The sequence below is a fragment of the Python bivittatus genome, unplaced genomic scaffold (genome assembly GCF_059951505.1).
Source record: "Python bivittatus isolate LINGU-HERP-01145 unplaced genomic scaffold, Pbiv_v1 ctg000100_np1212, whole genome shotgun sequence".
Classification (NCBI taxonomy): domain Eukaryota; kingdom Metazoa; phylum Chordata; class Lepidosauria; order Squamata; family Pythonidae; genus Python; species Python bivittatus.
The window spans coordinates 2386365-2408394 of NW_028277038.1; the positions used below are offsets into that span (position 1 = coordinate 2386365).

Sequence of the window (22030 nt, forward strand, 5' to 3'; positions counted from 1 at the left end):
ATTTAAATTAGAAGAACATTTTGGGTGAAGCTCTGCTCTCTCATTACTTTTCAGCAACCCCATTTCATTTGTATTCTTTGTTGTTATTCACTGCTACTAGCATCTGACTTGGCAGCTGTTTTGGTCCCACAGAATGCAACAGAGAGGGAAGAAAAGGTAGGTATTGGCTAAAATGGTTTTGAATACATTTCCACCTCCTTAAACCATGTCCAGTTTTTAATTTTCAACCCATGCTGTTTTGGAGAAAAACTGTTTTCCGATGTCAGTTTGGCTCCTATTATCCATGACTGGCGAAGGAAATCTGCAGAACGGTTCAGCCATTCTTGGTCCAATACAACGTTATTCTCTGAGCTATTCCATGCATGTGCTCTGCAACGGGGGCAAGTCTTTGCAGAAATCAGACCCCCCCCCGTGACCAAAGGGGCTTACTGCTAAATTAATCTGCCCTCCTGAACGGCAACCAGAGTTTTCTTGGCAGATGGCCCCTCCCGCGCCCCTCAATGTTCTAGATTTCTTTATAATACAGAAAGTGGTGAATGCTGCTTACCTATTTCTTCCTCAAGGAAGGTGTTGGGACAAGAAGGGGTAGTTAAAAGGGGTTAAGACAAAAGAAAAGAAACAAGAGAGAACAAATAAGAGAGGGAAATGAAAGAGGAAGAACCTCAGTTGGCTTGCATACGACCTTACGTAACCACCATCCTAAAACATGTTCTCATAATTATTATCTGTATGCCCAGGTGAGCCATCATTGGTCACCCAATTGTCCTGACCATCTGGATCATGAGGCTGTGAGGCCTGGTTGTGTGTGTGTGGGGGTGGGAATGCTGGGCACAGCGCTCGCCTCCCACCCTCCCATCTTGCCTTCTCATCTCTGTTATCCAGCATATTGTTATTTAGATCCCTGGCCAAGGAGAAACTGGAGTAGCGACAGAGCAAAGCTGGAGTTACACCTGGCACCTTTGCTCACAGGCAGGACCCCTCTCGATCTTTTTTAAAAAGGAAGTGTTGGACGCCACACTGGAGTCGCGCTGGAGTCACCTTTTGGAAATCCAGAGCAGCGAAGCTCAGGAGACATCCAATGTAAGATGCTCAGCCGATTGACTGTTGTTCAGCTGCCCACGTTGAGAGGCAGAAACTACATTTCTAGGAAACGGGGGATCTGTGGAATATGATCTGGAATCTGCAGGCTGTTCCTTGGACAACAGCCATCCACCCCTTTGGCTGGAAGATTATGGGAGGTTGCCCCTCGCCGAGAAGGAACTCCACAGCTGACCCTAACAGGAGTCTCGAAACTTCCCTCTGCCCATGGTTGCCTGCTCTCCACGGTTGACCTGGCTGAGCCTCAAATCTCTGCCAGGCAGGTGGGATCTCTTCTCTCTTGTAAAGAGACCTGGGTTTCAGTTTAGCGGGCTCTACAGTTCCTACAAGCCAGCCCTGTTTGCCCTGTGATCTACAGAGCTGGGGAGGCCGTTAATAACAAGGAGGGAGCTTTGAAGCAAAGGAGTTGTAATTTTCCCGTCCCTCCAAGGCAGGAGGAAGACAACAGCCCGCAATATTATTTAGTGCCGGGAGTAAAACCAAAGCCACCACAGAATCCGATAAATCTTTGGAACAATACCGGGGGAATTTTCCTACAGATGGGAGACATGGTAAGTAAAATAGATGGCTGCACGGCTGAGCGAATACGCATTTCTTATCAGCTTGGAACAATCTGCACGTCAATTCCAGGGCAGCTCTTTTCAAGGGGGTGGAGGGCAACAGCCCGTTCAGGGATCCATTGCTCAAGACTGGAGGGCACTAAAGAAACCTTGGTTCAAGTCCCCTCCGCAATCCTGGAGCTTCCTGGACGACCTGAGCCAGTTCCTCTCTCTCTCGACATATCCCACCTCGCAGGGCTGATCTTGCAGGGACCATATCAGGGGAGACCTGTCCACCACCACGCCATGCACCCTCGGCACGCTCGGAAGAGAAACATCTCCCACTCTGCCAAGCTACCTGGACAGGAACGCCTGGTGCTGCTTCAGGGTGTCCAGCTCGAAGGTGGACGAGTCGCTCCTCTTCCGCAGCAGCTGCTGCTTCTTGGCGTCTTCCTCGTTGCTGCGCGGGAGGTCGGCCGTGCTCCGGCTGAGGTGCCGGGTGGCTTCCAGGCCGCAGCCTTCCGAGCAATAGCTGTTGTTCACGAGGATGCCGGGAGACAAGAGATCCGTGTCCTGGAATTTGAAGGGCACAAGGGCCAGGCCGTCAGACTCCTGAGAAAGGGCAGGAGGGCGTCGACGCTCTGTTGGAGAAAGAAGGAGATCCGCGCACGGCCTGACCGCAAGCTCGAAGGGCGGTGGCTGCTGGACCTGCCGAAGGTCAGTGGCTGACCCCTCGCTCGCCGGGTTGCGCTTAGCAGTCCGACTCTTCCCGGGGACATGGTGGTTCTTACCACCAGCCCAGAGGGGAGTAATTGAGGTTCAGAGGTAGCCGGCGTTAACCGAGCACGTGCCATCCTCATGGAAGGTACTAGCTAAAGGAGGAAACAGGTTTATGCAACCAAATGAGGGCCTTGCAGAGGAGAAGTGTGGGAATTACGCAGGGATGGATTTATCGCCACATTGTACAAACGTGATCTCAGTCTCTGCGTCTACATTGGTGCCTGCCCTGTTCTGAGCTGAAGGCCTCCCTCCCCAAAGTGCCAGGGCCTCGAGGAAGAAGCAAGTGGGGCCAGGGCCAAAGCTAACCCCAAGATAAATAGAAGGAAAAGCCGTTAACGCCATCACTTACCATGCACTCCATCATTTTTCCATCTGTGCACTGAACGCCACGGTTCAGTGGCAATCTTTGTGGTGGCCCTGGGGGCCCCGACTGGGGTTTTGAGGGTCATGGATTCTGCACCAACCTGGTTTAAGTCATGATTTCCTTTCTTTTCTGTCCAGAACAAGCTTGAGAGTTTGTCTTGTTTACCTGCACGCTGATGACGCTCCCGCGCCGGCTACTGTTTTGACTCTCCGGCATGGTCTGGTTGCTGTAACAAAGGGCGTCAAAGGCCAGGATTCCTCCCACGCAGTCCCCAATCAGGCACACCTGAGGAAGAGAGAACAAAACCCATGCCTGGTTCCTTTCATGAGACACCAACCCTTCAGGTTCCCCACCAAAAGCAGAGAATGGAAGGCTATAGGATGAGAGGTGACGGGGATTCTCTAGAAAGCCACGTCTGAGGAAGATCCACCTTGAAAAGCACAAATTTCGATTAAGGAAAATGGGCCCGGTGCTGTTGACTAATGCCACCTTCATCCATGGCCACATGGAAGGCCCGCTGGCTAAGCCTGAAAGGAGAAGGAACTTGGTTTCTAACGATTCCCCTCAGATTGTGTCGGATGCAGAAAAAGCAACTGGTATGGCTTTAGCTTCTAAAGTTCTAGGCCGCTGCAGCCTAGAGGTCTACCTTTACCCAAGTCACCATTAAAGTTCTCTCTCCTCCAAAAGAGTATGTGGCACCTAGAACATTCTCTTGGGAAGTTCATGCTGGGGGTGAGAGGAGTCAGCCCCAAACTGGAACAACTAAAGTCAAGAGTGTGTAGATGCATCTGTTTTCTCTCTTTCTGAATCCCATTTCATCCTGACCAGTGGAGTTACCACAGCATGAGTCAAAACTCCTGTCAGAGGTGCGAACACGTTGCTTTCCAGGACTTCCAAGGAGATGAGGCCAAGGGCTACACTGAAGGACCACATCTTGCCTACTTCTGGTGTAAGGAAAGGAGCCACAGGCAGAACAAGCTGGTGTTCCTCAGATGGGAGTCCCGCAAAGCTCAGGAAAGCCAGCGTCACAAGAAATCAGAGCAAGTTTGGCGATTGCTGTTCCAAGGGTGTGTCTGCGCGCGATGTGGACAAAGACTTCTTTAACAGCAATCCAAATACGTGCAGATTCAATCTGCAGATTGACTCGTTTCAATAACCAGGAGTTATTTAATAAGGCAATGGACTTAGTATTGATTTTTTTGCCTTAAGTCAACCCTCATTAAGTGATCTGTTTTGATGAACTTCCTCCAGCCGTGGAAGAGGATGGCGAGCTTGTCTCTGATGACGGAGGCCGCCAGCTACTCACCTGGCCACTGAAAGATGCGCCTTCTTGGGATTTGATAAAGTCACCGTACACTTGATTGGCTCTCAGGATCACCGTGGCAACTGCCTCTTGGTACTGTGGGGAGGATGTTGCCAGGAGAGGAAGCGCAGCGAGTGGGATGTGATCCTGACTATTGGAAAGGCAGCCTTCATCGTAACTGTACGGGCTGAGGCTAAAGAGAAGAGGAGGAGCAGGAGTCAAAGTTGTTTCCTTTCTGGGCAGCTATATTAAATCTAAATAATAATAATGACGACAACAAGAAGAAGATCTGGTTAATGCCAGCAGGCCTGGGGATGCCAGGGGATGGGTGAGTTAGTGAGGTGGCTCCGTTATTTTTAACATCCCTTCGTCTGCTATTTTTCTTTGTTTCAGTTGGCTTTTATATCTTTTAATGCATTGATTGATTGTTTTAGTCTTGTTGCATGCCGCCCAGAGTCGCTTGCTGGTGAGACGGGCGGTGATATAAATGGTATAAATAAAATAGGAATAGATAGATAATAAATGACAACTGCCCTGGTTTTAACTGTAATGCCCAGCTGTCGCCAGCGCTTAATCCAACTGGATTAAAAGAGATGCAGTGAAATGTCCGGGTTACGCTCTGCTAAGGAGAGCAAGAATGGCCAACTTTTGATTCTGGGCGCCCAAAGATACTGATAGAGGTCCAAAAGATGACTGGAAGTGTGTGAAGCTGCTCTCTCAGAAGAGAGATTGTCTAGCTTCATGGCAGAACAGCAATTTGCCAGTGTTACAAGGTTTGAGCCATTCATCTGGGTCTACTCTAGGTGTCTCGGCCTCTGTGGATCTCAATGCCACCACATTGAAAAACAGAGCAGGAAAAAAAAGCTTGTGTTTTTTCCTAAACTTTTCTAGGCGTTATTACCATTTGCTGAAATTAAAAGTTTCCTCCTGTTTTCCTCTTGAGAACAACATCGCTGCCCAGCATCTTCGGTGCCGGCTGGTATAAAAATGCTTGCAGATAAATCAGTCTCTGAGCCAGCATATCCAACCGACAAAATTTTCATTAGCTAAGGGTAATCTTCCAATACTCTCTTAGAAACACAGACTTCTGTGGGTGCCCTGTTGCTTTTGCTATGACTCAGGCCTGCACAGCTACCTTCCCCAGCCGCCACACTCCAGGAAGAAAATCAGTGGCCTTTCAAACAATTGAAGTCTATACGTGGTCGGCAGAAGGGTAGAAGATGCGCCACATAAATAATAAATGAGTAAAGAAAGAAATTGGCTCTGAGTGATGATTGCTATAGGCTGTACTCAGCCTGGATGAGTCATCACACATGAAATCGATAGGATACATATCTAGTCAAACAGAGGAAGGAAGGAAGGAAGGAAGGAAGGAAGGAAGGAAGGAAGGAAGGAAGGAAGGAAGGAAGGAAGGAAGGAAGGAAGGAAGGAAGGAAGGGAAGGAGGGAGGGAGGGAGGGAGGGAGGGAGGGAGGGAGGGAGGGAGGGAGGGAGGGAGATAAGTATATAGGTATCTGTGTACATAAGTGTATGTCTGTCTTTCTATCTCTAAAAGATATAAGTTACACCTACTTAGATTTTGTTTAAATCTAAGGAAAAACTTCTTGATGTTTCTCTATCTCTGGAAGTTTTTAAGAAGAGGCTGGACAGGCCTCTCTTTTAACGAGGTTTAATGGGTGGGTGGGTGAGTGGGTGGGTGGACGGATGGACGGATGGATGGACAGGTGGCCAGGCAGGCAGACAGACACAATGGATGGATGGAGACAGAATACTGGTTGTGGTGACTTGGTTACGCCCCACCAGAGCTTAACTAAGTCTCTCTCCCAATCCCATACACATAGCCATCGAAAGCAAAAGCAGTTGTGAGATCCACAGCTGGTGCCTAAATCCATTTAATAATAAAACCAGGGACTACACTAATCTACAGAACAAAGACGCGAAGTCTCTTTTGGAAAACAACCTTACCCTATCCTTTGCCTTCCCCAAATCTGATCCCACCTTCCCGAAAAACCAAGCGGTTACTCACTTGGAAACCAGGGAAAACGCTTCGGAGCAGATGGCCGGACAAGGGACTAACTTGATGGCGATCCGTCCCAGGGCGGCCGGATAATGGACCCTGATGACAGTATCGAAAGCTGTGGCGATGGTGTTGACGTCCCCCTGCTTGGAGCTTTGCTCGCCACTTCCCGTATCGAGGATGTTGCCTCCATGCAGGACCAAAAGGAGGACGTGGATTTGGCTGGGCTGCGCCAGCGGAGGTACAACTTCATCCTGGAAAGCAGAGAGTAAGAAAGACCAAATTCAGATCAAATGGATTCTTAGGACCGAGCGTGTTTTTTGTTAGAGAAGCAGGAACTCTTGGGTATGGCCCAATTATCTGGAAACTTTCAGATCCCCTGGCATGTTGGTTAGGCTGGGGGGTTTGATAGGCAGAGCCCTTGCGCTACGACCTAAAAGAATCTCTGAGCTCTCACCGTGGTCACCCGGACACTATAAATGGTTTCATTTGCCACATGCGAGAAGAAGACATATAAACACAAAGGATCTGCTGGAACAGTGACAAAAATACACTTGAGTACTTTCCTGGAACCCACTCAATTTTTTTGTATCACTTCGAAGTTCTGTTTGGCACATTGGCACCTTCATTGAATACTGTTGCTCCTACGTGTTTATTCTCCTTATAATTAACCATCGGTGTTGTGCAAAACTTGATGCCCAGAAAACTCCCTTGTTTTTTTGCATGAACAGGATGAAGGGACAGAACCCTAACATGGTTAAGGACTGTATAAAGTTTCCATCCTGAAACCCTCACCATTTTGGCTACACCGAAATCAATGGACTTAAAAAGTATGAGATGACCACCCTTTCTCAAGGCTGAGGGTTATTTCAAGACTCCCTCGTTGCTCAGGAAAGTTACAGCCTGCAAGGAGAGGATTCTGGATGGGCAGAAGGGTGAAACCTAGTCGAAAATAAAGTAGCCAAGAGTGTTTTGAGTTTGCTGAATTTGGGGGTATTTCTGGATTCTGCTTTAGTGCCAGCACTCGGTCACCACTGGTGCGTCCTGAACTTTTCTTCTGCATTTGTCCAACATACATAAAGAGATTCTTGCAAAGGGCCTCTTGGTCTCTAACTCATTCCTCTCCAGCAGACCAAGGGAGTTGCAAATCTACTCAAGCGCCAAAACATTTAACGCTGATGCTCTTCAGATGGAGCATCCAGAGACTAAACTGATTGGAAAGATGGAGGCGGTGGTCCACAATATCTGGAGGGCAATGGCAAAGTGGTCTATGCATCCACCTACAAGTATACATGTACCCCAAGAGATGAGTAAACTGTCTAAAAGTTAGCCTCACTCAGCAGCGTCTCATCTGTGAAGCTTCTCAAGAGAGAGAAAAGGACTAGGAATGAAGATCCTTTTCAACAGACTCTACCATCACCACCCAACATGTCAAAAGCAACAGGAGTGTCCACAGGTGGTGACCACAATGGTGTGATTGCATGCAATGCGCATTAAAAAGGTGTGGAGCTTCAAACACTTTGTCATGGCTGAATTAACAACTTTGCTTTTATGCAAGCAGACTGAATCTTGATGAATTTGGTAGCATCCTCAGAGATCAGACCAAGTTGCTCCAGACCCCATATCCAGAGTCCCAGGTCTTACGGACGCATCATGGAAGTAGGGTATAGAATAGTTAAGTGGGTGGCAAGTTCATTTGCTTTTCAGTAGAGCAGGGCATTTATTTAGATGTTATACCTCAATAATACTTAGCCTTTCCACGCTGCATCCGACATGATACTCCGCTGCTGATTCAAGGCTTGGATCATCTGGAAGGAAAAGGGAGCGGGCCTGTGAACCGGGGTTATCTCCTCCCAGTGAGATACATTTTAGGATTTAATCTGGAGAAAGGTTGAGTTGTGATCACGGCAGCTTGACCAACACTCAGCAAAATCAGAAGAGGATCTTCTGGACCTCCATCTCTCTAGGGGGGAGTACCCCAAGATTCCCCCTTCTAAAGATTCCAAAACCCTTAAATTATATAAAGCCAACATTTTAGACTGTAGCCTAAAACTATAGTCTACCTGACTTAAAAGTTGCCATCATCAACTCATTCCACAAATCTATTACCTGGAACTTCATCGGTTTCTGCCGTTTCAATCTTATCCATGAGATCATTTGAATTCCATTTCGCAATTTCTTTCGGGAACACCTCTTCATTCTCAGACAGGCCCTCTGAGGGGAGGGGAGGGGAGGGGAGGGGAGGGGAGGGGAGGGGAGGGGAGAGGAGAGGAGAGGAGAGGAGAGGAGAGGAGAGGAGAGGAGAGGAGAGGAGAGGAGAGGAGAGGAGAAGAGAAGAGAAGAGAAGAGAAGAGAAGAGAAGAGAAGAGAAGAGAAGAGAAGAGAAGAGAAGAGAAGAGAAGAGAAGAGAAGCCATTAGGACATGAATACCAGTGACACGCTGCCTGGGTAGCTTTCTGACAGCAGGTCAAACGTGGAAACTCCTTGGCCTCCTTGGCCCGAAAAACAGCCCATCTTTAAATGGCCAGAGCGACTGAAAAGTTTCAGGCGAGCCACGCCAGGTTTCCTCTTCCAGGACCCGCTGCTGCCCACCGCAGCAACAGGATCCATGGGTGAAGAGTGCCAAGACCCAGGTGGCCACCCAGCCAGAATAAGGCAGCCCCTTCGGACCACGGGGGGCCCCACCTACCATGTGCATCGAAGAATTCATCGTCGGAGCTTTCGTCCGAGTCCCGTGCAATGCTCTGCATTCTCCACTCGGATATGCTATGGTGCGAGGGGCTTGCTAGGAGAAACCGAAGAGATTTATACCCTCAGCTATTCTCAGAGACCCAGGGGTGCCTTTGCTGGCGGAGACCCAGTTGGGCGGCCCCATGGAAACCCATCCACTATGCTGCAGGGCACAGCAAATCCGAGAAGGCTGGCGCTCGGTCCAGTTTTCCTCCCTGACTTTGTCACTTGTTGTTTACAGTTCTCCGAGCCCACCGCCCGGCCGTCGGAGAGTCTCCGTGGCTGCTTTGAAAGGGTAGCTATTTATAAGCCTGGGAAGGACGTATAAAATCGTTCTGGATTTCCAGGCCGGCAATTGAGCAAAGGAAGTGGTCTGATTGAAATTTTTTTTCTCCTAAAGCCCAGGAGGTTGCAGTAAAGAGCTTCTTTCCCCTATGACAGTGTTCCTCAACCTTGGGAACTTGAAGATGTATGGACTTCAATGCCCAGAATTCCCCAGCCAGCCATGCTGGCTGGGGAATTCTGGAAGTTGAAGTCCATACATCTTCAAGTTCCCAAGGTTGAGAAACACTGCTATATTAGCAAGGTTTGCAAAAAATAATAATAAAATAAATAAACCAGCAAGCTTTGGCTCCCACAGATCTCAGGAGCAACATCAGAATTCTCTGTCCAGAAGAGTGCAGAACTAGGAGCAGCTCAGATCCTGCACAGATCCCTCAAACTCCCAGGTCTCGGGTAGAGGACCCGAGACTGAGGAAGACACAGCCACCCATAGGGGTGAGAGGGGATTTTTTAATACATGTGTGTGTGTGTGTATGTATATATATATATATATATATATATAGAGAGAGAGAGAGAGAGAGAGAGAGAGAGAGAGAGAGCGCACTGTGTTTAGATCTCCCTATATTTAGATCTCTCTATATTCTGGGGAACCTCTATATATATATGGGGAACCCCTCTCTCTCTCTCTCTCTCTCTATATATATATATATATATATAGGTTCCCCAGAATATAGGGAGATCTAAATACAGTGCTGGGGCCGTCTGCTGAAGATTCACATTTTCAGCAGCGGTTGAGATCAGATAGTGACTGATTCAGGTTTTTTTCCAACACTAATTGCCTCTGTGAACCAGACCTTCCGCCTGTCGTTCAGCAAAGAAGCCCCCTCGTTTTGCATTCTCCCAGACACAAAAAGACAGCGAGGCACAAATTAATGCAGAAGTGCGCACAGGAAGAAAACGAAAACAGCTTCCAGACATTTGTTAGGCAGCTGACATCACTCACAAAATCCGCACCTCAGCCCCCCGCAGGGAAAAAATCCGCTTTTCTCTGGAATGCTGGGCAGTGTTGGGTGAGGGGTACAAACGGAGGCTTCGGTCTTGCAGCCGTGCAAAATCAAGGCTGAGCTAGACGCCATGCATTTCCCCCCTCCTGGCAAATAATTGTTTTGGTGAACAGCAACCTTGCATGCATGCTACGAGGTGGAACAGAAAGCGGATATGGGTGATTTGCCATTTTTCCTTCCAGCAGGCCAAAATCACCTCTTCCCCTTGGAAGATACACAAGGGGAGCAATTTGGAAGTGACAATTTTGAGAAAATGGTGGGGGTGGGGGAAGGACTGGAGAAAGAGGCTTGTTCTTGCATCTCTGATTGTTCTGAAGGACCGCAGCTCCGTGGAGAACCAGACTGTCAATCCAGCCTCACCCTTCTCCAGAGACACCCTGTTTCAGTTCCCTCCTCCTTTCATTCCAAAGCTGCTGAGGAACAGGTGAACGTATACCCAACGTCGAGAGGAGCCATTCAACGGTCTGGACTTTCTTAAATCCACCCAGAAGTCAGCCAACAGCTGATGGTGGATGACACGGGAACCCAAAATCCCTCGTCATGCCTGAGCACCAGAAGACAACCTGACAATGCAGCCATTCTAACTTTACTAATTGTCTTGCGGAAAGGCCACAGTATTCAGGGATGAGCCACAGAACTAATTATGTCTTCAGCATGGGCTCCGTACACCCTTCCTGCCGATCCCACCCCAAATCCTTTGGGGATGAGGGAGCAGAATGACAACTCAGTCACCCTAGATGGGTGTCAAAGGCTCTTGTGTAAAAGCTGCTAAAAATTGGAGACAGAATCACGCAGGCCGGCCTGCGAGGAGGGTCCCCTGCTTGCTCCAGGGGTCTCCTGAGACAGCGAAAAACCAAGCAAGGGGGCATGCAGAGGGAGGGAAAAGCTGCCTTCACATCTGAAGTGCAGGAAAGCAAGCACGCCAGTGGACAGCTGTTTTCAAAAGCCAAGCTCAAGAAGATGATTCAAAAGCCCACTGGGACGTGTGTTCCTAGCTCAATGTGTTGTCATCTGTTGCTCTCACTGGCTGGATCTGGTCTCAGGCGAGAGAGCAGCTGAGGGGAGTGACAAGAAGTAAGCAAAGATGCTTGTTCTCCACCCAAGATCGTCCTTTGCACACGCAGAGGTCCTTTGCACACGCAGCCAGCATGTGCAAAGAGCTACAGGGGACTCACTATCAGCCTTAGGAGAGGAACTTCTCTACAACCAGGCAGTGGGGAAAAAAAAAAAAACCACTGAAAACCAGTGGGTGGGGGAGAAACTTGACCTGGACTGGAACATCTCCATGGGTGTAGCTTTTCAGAGGTACAGAACACCTCTGCATTGGTTGCCTATTAAGAAGTCATACTCTTGTCAAGACCGATGGACTTCTGGCCATCAGCTGGGCCTCCAAAGAACAAGAAGGAAGTGATTTGAAAAGCATCTTCCTATTCACAGCAGCCCATTCCATAGAACAGGGATGGGCATAGTCTGGACCGTGTGGCCCAACAGTGTGAGAGTTGGCGATCTGGCTGGATCTTTTAGTGGTGACTATACATGACACAGGAAGGAGGCCCCTAGTCCTTTGGGGCCAAGAAGGACATTTGCTAGGAGGCTTATCCCATAACATAGGTGAGGCCAAGATACCAGTGAATTTGCCTTAAAATAGAAGTAAATCTATTCAACGCAGTTCATATGATTTTCTCCTGATGCTACGCTAAAGGCTACAACGGAACTTCCGGTCAACACGGCTCTCCTTTTACCAACCTTGGGGCCCGACTCACCTCCTCTTTTCGAAGAGGATTTGGAAGACGTTGACCACTGCTTAGTCAGCGCTCGCCCTGGCAAAGGTTCGTCAATATTGCTAGCAGCATCCACCATCTCGGTGGATGGAGATATGGCCTTGGTTTCCACATTGCGCTCGTTCAGGGGGTCTTGGGGAAGGTGCGGTTCTGGCTCAGGCTCGCTGAAGCTGAACTGGGCCATCTTCTGGGCCAGCATCAACTGGGCCTCCTTCTCCAGCTGCCGGATGTCCTCTATGGTGAGTCCATACCATTCATCCTGCCAACACCAAGCCTGCCGGTGAGCCCTTACCATCACCTTCCGTAAGCCTGGGGGAAACCAAAGCCAACCATCATCAACCAATTGACAGGGATTCATATTCAGACATGCTCTTTTCCCTTTCATGCCTCTCCACCCTACTCTCAGTGATTTACGTTGTCCACTCAGGTGGCTTTTGGGCAGAATGGGAATGAATATATCTATAAATATGAAACACTCTATCCACCTCCTTGTCCTATTTCAATTCACGTTCATTTCCCACTACTTTGGTACGAAACTTCCATGTTTTCCTCCCTATGCAGATATAAATCCTTTCTCCTGAAATTCTGGACCCTGGGAGAGAATTTGTGATGCTTCTGTAAGCCGTGAAGGTAGCTAAGGACACCTTGGGAAGGTGTACCTGTCTCCTACAGATGAGCTGGAGCTCCATTTAGGGGCCTCGTTTTCTGAGGAATGTATCTTCCGTCTAGGCAGGAGCTCACTGGACTTGTTCATTTGGAGGAAGTGTTTTGTCCTGGGCCTGCAGACCACATCTTGAGCCAGTTTATGCAGATTCCACTGGAGAATCCGCTGGGGGATGCCTCTCATCCAGCCTTCCAGATGTGTGGACCAATTCCCAGAATTCTAGGAACACCAGCTGGAGAATTCTGGAAGTGGAAGTGCTCACCTCCATGTGGAGGGTACCCAAGTTGGGTTAAGCTGCTCTATCCTGGTAAGAGGAACTATATGTAGTGCTTCCTACAATTCTTCTGGTTCTTCAGTCTTTGAGAACTCTCTCTCCCAAACTGGATCCTCCAGGTGTGTCAAGACGACAACTCCCACATTCTATGAACCTCAACACATCTGGAGGATCCCAGGTTAAAGCAGGCTGTCCTGGAATGGCTGCCTCAGGGGGAGGGAGGCAGAACCAGGAGCACCCTGAAAGAACGGTGCTCAGGGTGGAGACCCTGGAATCAGAGACTCACCGACGTCATGAATGAAGCGCTCAATTTTGGACTGCATTCCCCAGTAACGGAACTCCACTTTACACAGTTTATAGGCACACATGATAGGACACTTCCCGGGGTTATTCTTGTGCTCTTTGATCCAGTCTTCTGGCAGAGGGCCCCTGGCTGTCTTTGCCGATTTAAACACCTTTGGGTCTTCCTCTGATTTGTATTCATGGGGTGGGACGGAGTCTTTAACAATATCGATAGGATCTAATGCAGGGAAAATACATACAGTAAATATATACAAGCCACAGGAAGTTGTTCTTCAAGAACCCTTTCCTGAAGTTTGGTTTCGTTTAGATAACCACAGAAACAGCATGACCATCTCCGCCTCTTTCTATTTAGACAAGAAGAGCTGGTGTTTAAACAGTTTATTCAAGTTGGCCAGAAGCTGGGTAGCCTTGATTTCCTCTGGAGAAGCCAGAAAGAGCATCTCTCTCCTTCTACATTTCGGGGGAAGCTCTCTTGATTGTCACATCTCTCTAAAGGACACCATATTCTAGCAGTCTTAGCACAACGGAGATGGCTCTGACAACGTCAACAGTCCGCTGACTCATACGCTTGCAGAAAACAGAGATTTTCCAGCTAGAAAAGGTCTCCTCGTCTATCTTTTGGGCCAAATGGGAAACAGGAGGGGGCAATTCAAGTCCTGCTACAACTCTCACAATTTTCTGCAGTCGTCCACGTGAATTATTCATTTTGCTGAGGCCTGGAGAATGCCAACCGCAGCTGAAATCTAGGAATTGGGAACACAGAAATGGGCTTTGTACCAAGTTACACCAATCCATCTTCCAGTTGAGGATGGTCTCTATACACATCAGCTCCCAAAGTTTTCAAACCCATGTGACTGATATTGGTATTTTAATCTGAGCCCCACCTCAAGATGGAAGAAGTTGAGCTAGCTTCTCCAAAAGTCTTCGTGCGTTTTAAGTCTCTAAAATGTAAAATGGCACTAAGACTTTTGGGACATCCTGTATATGCAAAAATTGTGCCATACCACTGAAGGGAAGCTCCTCCATTTGGAAGCAAGATTTGGGCCTGGATTTTAATATCTGAAGTCTTACCTTCTTATTAGATTAGGTTAGGGAGAAGCAGGCAGGGTTGACTGACAGGGCACAGTCCTTCTCAAATAACCCCATCCATGCCATTAAAACTGTCCACATCACCACAAACGTGTCATTAGCTGGAAAGGCCACAGTGAGGCTATGAGTATTTTTGCTGCAACTGGTCATTGCTGACATCTGGTAGCCGAAATGTTCTACCTTTTTTAGTTTGGGCAGGAGGGAGAGTATAGAGGAGAGAAGAAATGTAGTAGAACTAATTTAACAGCTCTCTTAAAATAAGCCTGCATCTCAGAACTGATGTCAGGGGACATTTAAATTTCAGGTTAAAAAACGTTCTAGCATCTCCATTAAATGTTCTTGGGAGAATTAAGTGGTCTATGAATTCCAGGCACACATGCATTGAATTCCTCGTTCCGGCGTGGGATGAGAAAGGAGTTCTGGAAAAACCCTTAACAACCAACACCACTAGGTCTCACGAACTCTAGGATTTGAGCCCTCCACCTTGCAGGACCCAGGTTCAAATCCTACCCCCCCCCCCCTTTTCATCATAAAGGACTGAATGTCACTCAGGTCTCAACGATGTGATTAGCACTCATGCATGGTTACTGCAAACAACTTGTATGGCCTCGCGTCCTTTGATTCTGACCTTGCCAGCGTCAGCCCTTACAGATTCATTACTGCGCTGGTGTTAATTGGGTGTGGTTTATAATGAGAAAGAGTAACTCTCTAACCTAGTTCCAGAGATTTGGCTAACCTGCTTTGGTGACATGAGAAGAAGGCAAACTCCACCCTCTCCACTGCAGGTGTGTCTATGGAGAACGTGATGCTCTCCTGCCCCAAATGTCCACCAGCGTTCACCAAGAACACTCTACCCGTGCAATGCTGGTTTCTCCCCTCCCCTTAAAGAAAAGGAGGGGGAGGTGACGATTGTCAAAATAATCATGTCGAGTTCTGGATGCCAGCAATGCTTGGGGTTCCTCACCACCTGTGATACCACCCCAGCTAAGGGGTGGGATCCTGAATGATGAATTTAGATGGTGAGTAAGGACATCTGGACTGTTCAAAGAGGAGGGGAACCATTCTTCCAGGAGTCTACGAGCTCTTCCTTGAGCCGGGATGTAGAAACTTAGTTCTTTGCCCTTCTGCACAAAAGCTTAAAGGGCTGAGATGCAATTCCAGAAGTACCGGAAGGGCTGGTTAATCCCTAAGCAAAATAAGCCAAAGACAGATGCTGGAAGAGCCAAAAGGTTTGGCCAGGGAGTAGACAGTCCTCGGCCAGCAAGCACTGGGGTGGGAACAACCTGTGCGTGTGAGGAAGGAATCTGCCGTCCCTGGCAAGAACAAACGTGCGAATCGGGTGCCCTAGGCATGTAAATGCAGGCTAGCTTTGCTTTCTGGGTAGTCCTGGGTCCATTCTCAAGAAAGAAACCACAGATATCCCCCAACACCAAAGTCATTTTCTAGCAGGAATGCTCCTTCACAGCTAGTAATTATATCTGAATAATGCAACAGAGAATGCCCTTGTTTTGTCGATATTTGCATGTGAAGGCTGACCGTGCAGACACCTTTCCTTGAGACTCTGAAGGCCTCGCATTTGCAAACACATTGAAATAACCACAACTTTCTCTGGGAGATCTGAGTTACTTTTTAAAGGCCCAAGACTGCCCTTTCCGCCTCCAAGATCTGCAGAGAGCTTTCCTGGGAATGTCATGGGAATTAATAAAACACCTATATTTAGCCTTAAATAGGAAGGAAGGAAGGAAGGAAGGAAGGAAGGAAGGAAGGAAGGAAGGAAGGAAGGAAGGAAGGAAGGAAGGAAGGAAGGAAGGAAGGAAGGAAGGAAGGAAGGAAGGAAGGAAGGAGAGAGAGAGAAGATGGGGGGAGGGAGGGAGGAAGGGGTGCTGAAAACATGAGAGTTGAATTCCAAAACATTACAACGGTCCTAGATCGTAGAAAGGCGCCACAGGGACCCACATGTCTGCCCACACTAGCAACTGAAAGATAGAAATTAAAATTTGGAGAAAAATCCATACTCACCCAGAACAGTCTGCCTCTTCTCTGCAGGGGAAAGGTTGAAGACGTTGGCTTGCTCTCCTGAGTCAGCTATATAATAGGTTTCAATATCAATGGAGAACTTCTCCACAAACGGGCAGGTGTACCTGCAAAAAAAACCCCAAAAAACAGGAGCAGCCAAAAAGCTTAGATTAAAAACTTCTTCGCCTCAAAACTTCTCCCCCCCCCATATATATATATATACAGTGTGTAATAAAGGCAGATGTTTTCCAAAGGAAAAAGAAAACAGAATAAAATAAAAGGCCTCAAGGATTTACAGTGTAACACAGAATTCATTAACACCTTGGTTTTCATAAGATGAACATCAGCTTTCTGCAAACGTGGCAGAACATGGGCGAGTTTGCCGCCTTGTAAATGCTGATTTGGAGAAAGCAAAAATATTGCTTTTTTGTGTGCCCCCCCCCCCCGCCAAAGCCATCTTGGACGTTATAGTTAGCCAAATGCTTGCATTTTTTTTTTTAATCTCTGCCATGATTTGCGGCAAAGGCCAGGGCCCTTCCCACTGCACGCCTCGGCTCTTGCTCTCATTCCCCCACATCCTGGCCTACTACTCCAGAGGCTTGTGGCCAAACTACGATGGCGTAAAGACGCAAGGGAAAATCACTGGGTGGTACCTCGTCCTCGTATAAGGATAGGCATTCCACGATTCCTCTTCCACTCGGAGGGCTGCCTTTGGCAGGATAGACCGAAACCAGCTGGGAATATGCATACCGATATGATATACTTTATGAGTAAACTGCCCACTGCCACCTGGGCCATCGGTGTACGGTCGGTTTTCCAAGATCTCTACGCCGCTGCCCTCGCCACAAGTCTCTTCCCGGCTCTTTTTCTGAAACCACAGAAATAGACAGATGGATAAATTCGATAGCATAGCTAAACATGAGAATTGTAACTGAACGTCACCAAAGCGGAGGTAGCCTCGAGGTCCTTTTTCCCAATCGGTCGCCAGCTGCAGGATCAGCCTCTCCGGATTTGGCGCCATCCCTGGTCCTCTTCCCAGGCTGGCTTTCTAGTACCCCTCTGGCCACGCTACGTGGGCGAGGTGGAAGCTGCAGTACTGCTGAAGGGCTTCTGCAGTCGTATCATCCGCCTGGTTGGGGAGCCCTCAGTTTTACACACAAGTGTCCTCAAAAGGGGACGTCAAAATAAATTGGTTTGTCTCTTGGGTGCACCCCAAAGCCACCGGCTCCTCTAGCATAATGCCTGCAGACTGCTGGGTGTTTGCAAATGTGACACTTGGATGCAAGTTCCACTGTTTCCTGTTGCTTTGCTTTCTGGATGACAGGGTCTCTGGGAGTGACTTGGGAGACAGGAGGAAGAGCCACAGCCAGGCCGACGGTCGGATAAGAGGCAGCTGAGCCCTCAGAAGGAATGGGACGGTGGAAAGCGTCTCGGAAGGGACCCTCCCTAGTTTTCCGGACAGTAAAAGGAAAGGAGGGGAGAAATACTTTCTGTCTGTTAATGTAACCTTACAATAGAGTTAGCACTCCCGGTTGTGCTTCTGGTCTGGACTACCTCGCAGGGCTCACACTGGCAAATGTGCAATGGCTGTTGGAGTCTTTCTTCAGCCCCAGTTTTGTGTGGGGTAACAGCATTTTCCATTCATACCTCAAACTACAATCCCCAAGGTTTGGGGGTTGAGGTGGGGAGACAAATCTGATATATAACTCTGTGTTCAAGCTGAAACAAGGAGGATGCTCTGTGGTTATTTTATTTTAACAAGGCAGGCTATATTCAATAACTAAAAGGAAGCTCTGCCTGATGAAGAGGTTTTGGCAACTCAAAAACTCGCATGCCGTTTTGTGAACCTTCAGCACTGCCTTCGTACGGATGGAAAATTAACCTGGGAAATTAAGAATATTTTCAGGTTTCTTATCCATGCAGCATCAGGATGGATAACACAAGAGTACCCCTTACCAAGCAATTAAAAAAAAAAAAATCTTTCATTTTCCTGCACCCTCCCTTTCTTTCATTTGTGTTTCATAAGTGCTTTTAAAGAGCCTGCCACTTTGGGAATTAAAGACAAGCTGAAATCTGAGTTATGAACTGACTGTAAAAAAGACTTCAGTTGTGACCTTTTATTTTGGCAGGCAAACAAGATGAAGAGAAAGCCATGTTTAACAAAAAGAATGATTAATAATGATGAAGGGGAGAAAAAACACGTGTAAGAAATGGGACATTTACTTTCCAAGTCATATAAGGGCCACTTAAAACTCCGTAGAAAAATAAATATAGCAAAGGATGCCACGAAGAAGCGCAAAGAAGAGCCCTTTTATAGGGCAGCAAAATAATTTTGATTATTTTGAAGATTGGCTGCTACTGTTCCCACATCTACTGATCTCAAAACGCTGAGCATAGCCAGGAACGCTGGGAGTCCATCACGGCTCTTCGCGGCTAACAGGCTTCTGAAAGTGATCACCCCACTTCCCCCAAGCTGCCGAAGCTTCTCAAATAATAAAGATCTTCCATTCACCAATCCATTCAAAAAGGAAAGAATATTGTTTGTTAGCAATGCTCCTCCATTTACGTGTTCGTTACATGTTGTCTGTGTTGAGTTGGCTGTGGCGAATCAATCTGAACAGTTGCGATGGGAGAATGTACCTGGCTGCCAAGCCACCATTCCTTCGGTTTCTGTTAAAGCACCACTGCAAGCTGTGAAAATGAAAGGGCCGGATACGTGGCAACCCTCGAATTTCTACCTGCTGCAGAGGATTCCGGGACTTTAAGAGGCATTCTCTAGTCCTAGGCCACACCAATGCTTTCTTGAGGCTGGATTTTAAAGGAGAGGGAAATGATAGTGGTGGATAAGCCACCTCTCAAACAGGTGATCTGCTGAAGGTCACATTCTTCTCATCGCCAGAAGAAGTCTGGCTGTTGCTGTAAAATATGGAGCTTGGATTGGCAAGGCAGGAATTGTGCCAGCCTGAGACAGATGCCCTAGGCACGCTCCTCAGATTTTTGAGACGTTCGGCTTTCCTTAAGAAAGGAAGAAACTTAACCCACCCCACTTTGGTGGCCCTCAACATCCCACAATCTAGACCCGAGGGGAAGTCTCTCCTGCTAGATTTCCAGGGCAGATGGGGACTCAGCTAAAGTAATAACATTACATGACTCATAACAGAAACCCAGATGATGAGAGCAAATGGCAGTCACTTAAAAAGCTTTTATGGAAATAAATCTCCAGGCGGAGGGGAATCAACGTAGGGCAGGACTCAGCACATGATCTTGCGCGAGAGAGCAGTTGTGGAAAGAGCGACTCCAGTAGATGTCAAACAAGCAATCGGTCATCTGCTCCTGGTGGCCAGAAATAACAGGACACAAAGAACAGCTGGACCACAGCCCCCAGGCAGGTCAATGAGGGACACTGGAATGACCTTTCGGAAGACGGGAGGTGGGAAATTCTGATGGGACGTGGCCACCAATGGCAGCTTCCAGGATGTTGCACGAAGCAACCGATGCTTCAGTTGCATCTTAGCTTCTCGCGCAGAAGGGCTTCCCACCAACTGGAGTGCCTCCAGCAACAATGCTAAGAATTGGTGGCACGGTTTCCTATCATTTTAAGAAAACATATGGAAATGAAACCCATCGTGTGAGCCCTAAATTAAGTTCTAGACTATTTTTTTAAAGGAAACCCTGGCGGGGGGGGAGAAAATCCTGCTCCTTCCCACGTGCATGGCATGCCCCCCCCCCCATTTTGGATAGCTGATCCTGCAACCAGAATCCTCATCCATACAGAGTGGCTCTAGTGTATGGTTTAATTAGTTGGCTGTAGCGGCCAAGAATTGTGGGAACTGTAGTCCCAAAAGATCAGGATGACCTCGGCTTGGGGGATGCTGATTTAGACTCTTATAAAATAAGGCAGTTCTCTCGTTTAATGTTGGTTAGAGACGTTCAGGGATAGCCAAGTTTCCACGGATTGGTGGGCGGCATTTTACCCCAGATGAAAAGTACAGGTTTCTACCGACCTAATCCAGTAAACTGATAGCATTTCTGACCTATCGTCGTAATAAAAGATTTTGATTTGATCTGAAACTGATAGCAACACATTGTCACTCAGTTTGCCTATAAATAGGGAAGTCATCACTTGGACTTTAACAGGCTCAAATAAGCAAAGACTCTCAGCTTGGTGACTCTGATGTTTTGAGAGGATGACAGGAGACTTGTGAAAAGACGGACCTCCTTAGGAATTGAGGTATAAAAAGCAGAGGCCAAACTCTTCCCCAGTTGTTGATCTTCACACATTGCGTTCCTAAATTATCATGGTCAACAGGAACATCTGTGCCCTGTATATTTGGAAAAAAATGCTCTAGGCATCAGCTTGAGAGTTGATGGCCTCCACGAGAGAAAATAATCAGCAAGAATCAGCTGGTGAGGGCAGTAAAGTCCTTCCAAATATCATGGAAACAACAGTTGTGTTGATGCAACACCAGGTGTCTTCTGATTTCAAATGCCATGACCAACATATAACTAGCATGTTGCTCAATCTGTTATCTACCATAATAGCCTCTAAATCTTACGAGCAAATGCGTCTTCCCTACGTTTCACACTTCTGGGTTAGATCATCCTCTCTACAGTACTCCACCCTTGCTCAATTCCTTTACACTACTAGTAGACCAACTCTTAAGTTCACGTCAGAATGTAATTGCAAGTCAGACTCTCAGCTCTGAGCCTGTGTAGTTACCCAAAACTCCACACGGGTTCTTTCTCTTGTGTGTAGACTGGAAAAGTTAAAGACTGAACTGGGACATTTGCTATCTGTAGACCTAAGGCAGTTTTGTCCAAACTTGGCCACTTTAAGATGAGTTATAATTTGTACATTAAAAGGGCCTCTTCAGGGAATGGGCACCGGTTCCAGCAATAGAGCAATGGGGTGAGCTGCTGTCCAAACTTGGCCACTTTAAGATGAGTGGACTTCAACTCCCAGCCAACTCCATGGCTGGCTGGGGAATTCTAGGAGTTGAAGTCCACTCATCTTAAAGTGGCCAAGTTTGGACAACACTGACCTAAGGCCTTCAGACATTGCAGAACCACAATTTCCAGCATTTCTCACAAGTGGAACGCTGAGTTGTAATTGTAGTTCTGAAACATCTGAGGGCCACACCTCTGCTGTGACCCTTCAGTCACGTTCAAGCTGCTACTTTATCAAGTGGGAAGTCACACAGGGAAGAACTGAAGTGAGCTCCTTGTTCTGAAACCCAGATGTGAAGTCGTGCTTTTTTGAAGGGTAGAATTAAGCTCACCCTTAGCGTCCACCTAAACATTGAATGGAAGAAAGCTGGGTGGATCCTATTCTTAAGAACCACAATGCCCCATCCCAAAGCACCTATTCCAGCCAGGAAGTAAAGGAAGCACAGCCTAAGATGGTAAAAATCATGACGTCAAGTGTACACTACTCATAATGTCTTATTCTTAAATACTGAATCCCCGCTTTTCTATCCAGCTTTACTTCTAGTCAAGGCTGTTTTCTCTCCTGTATTTATATGCCATCATTCCACTGTCATTGTAATTGCAGTATAAGTGAGCAAGTTGACACTATACGAGAAATCACTCCATACAATAGATTGATCTGCGTGCGTTACACAGCACATTGTTCCTTTTGGGGCTGGGGATGAGGAGTGACAAGTGAGAAGACAAAATCTGGAGTCCCTGGGTGGAACGATCCTTTCCTTGCCCCCAAGGTCTCTTTTC

General features: G+C 47.6%; 1 protein-coding gene across 6 annotated transcripts in view; it reads right to left on the bottom strand.

Moving 5' to 3' along the window:
* PITPNM2 (phosphatidylinositol transfer protein membrane associated 2) overlaps positions 1-22030 on the bottom strand; it is a 98222-nt gene that overhangs the window by 16981 nt on the left and 59211 nt on the right. For all 6 annotated transcript variants that reach the window (XM_088135237.1, XM_088135239.1, XM_088135236.1 and 3 more), the window contains exons 3-13: positions 16957-17171; positions 16307-16428; positions 13182-13415; positions 11940-12266; positions 8790-8885; positions 8210-8314; positions 7838-7908; positions 6110-6354; positions 4088-4277; positions 2947-3066; positions 1996-2210 (exon numbers count right to left, since the gene is read on the bottom strand). In XM_088135237.1, coding sequence (XP_087991363.1) covers positions 1996-2210; positions 2947-3066; positions 4088-4277; positions 6110-6354; positions 7838-7908; positions 8210-8314; positions 8790-8885; positions 11940-12266; positions 13182-13415; positions 16307-16428; positions 16957-17171 — 1940 coding nt within the window. The remainder of the gene's footprint in view (positions 1-1995; positions 2211-2946; positions 3067-4087; positions 4278-6109; positions 6355-7837; positions 7909-8209; positions 8315-8789; positions 8886-11939; positions 12267-13181; positions 13416-16306; positions 16429-16956; positions 17172-22030) is intronic.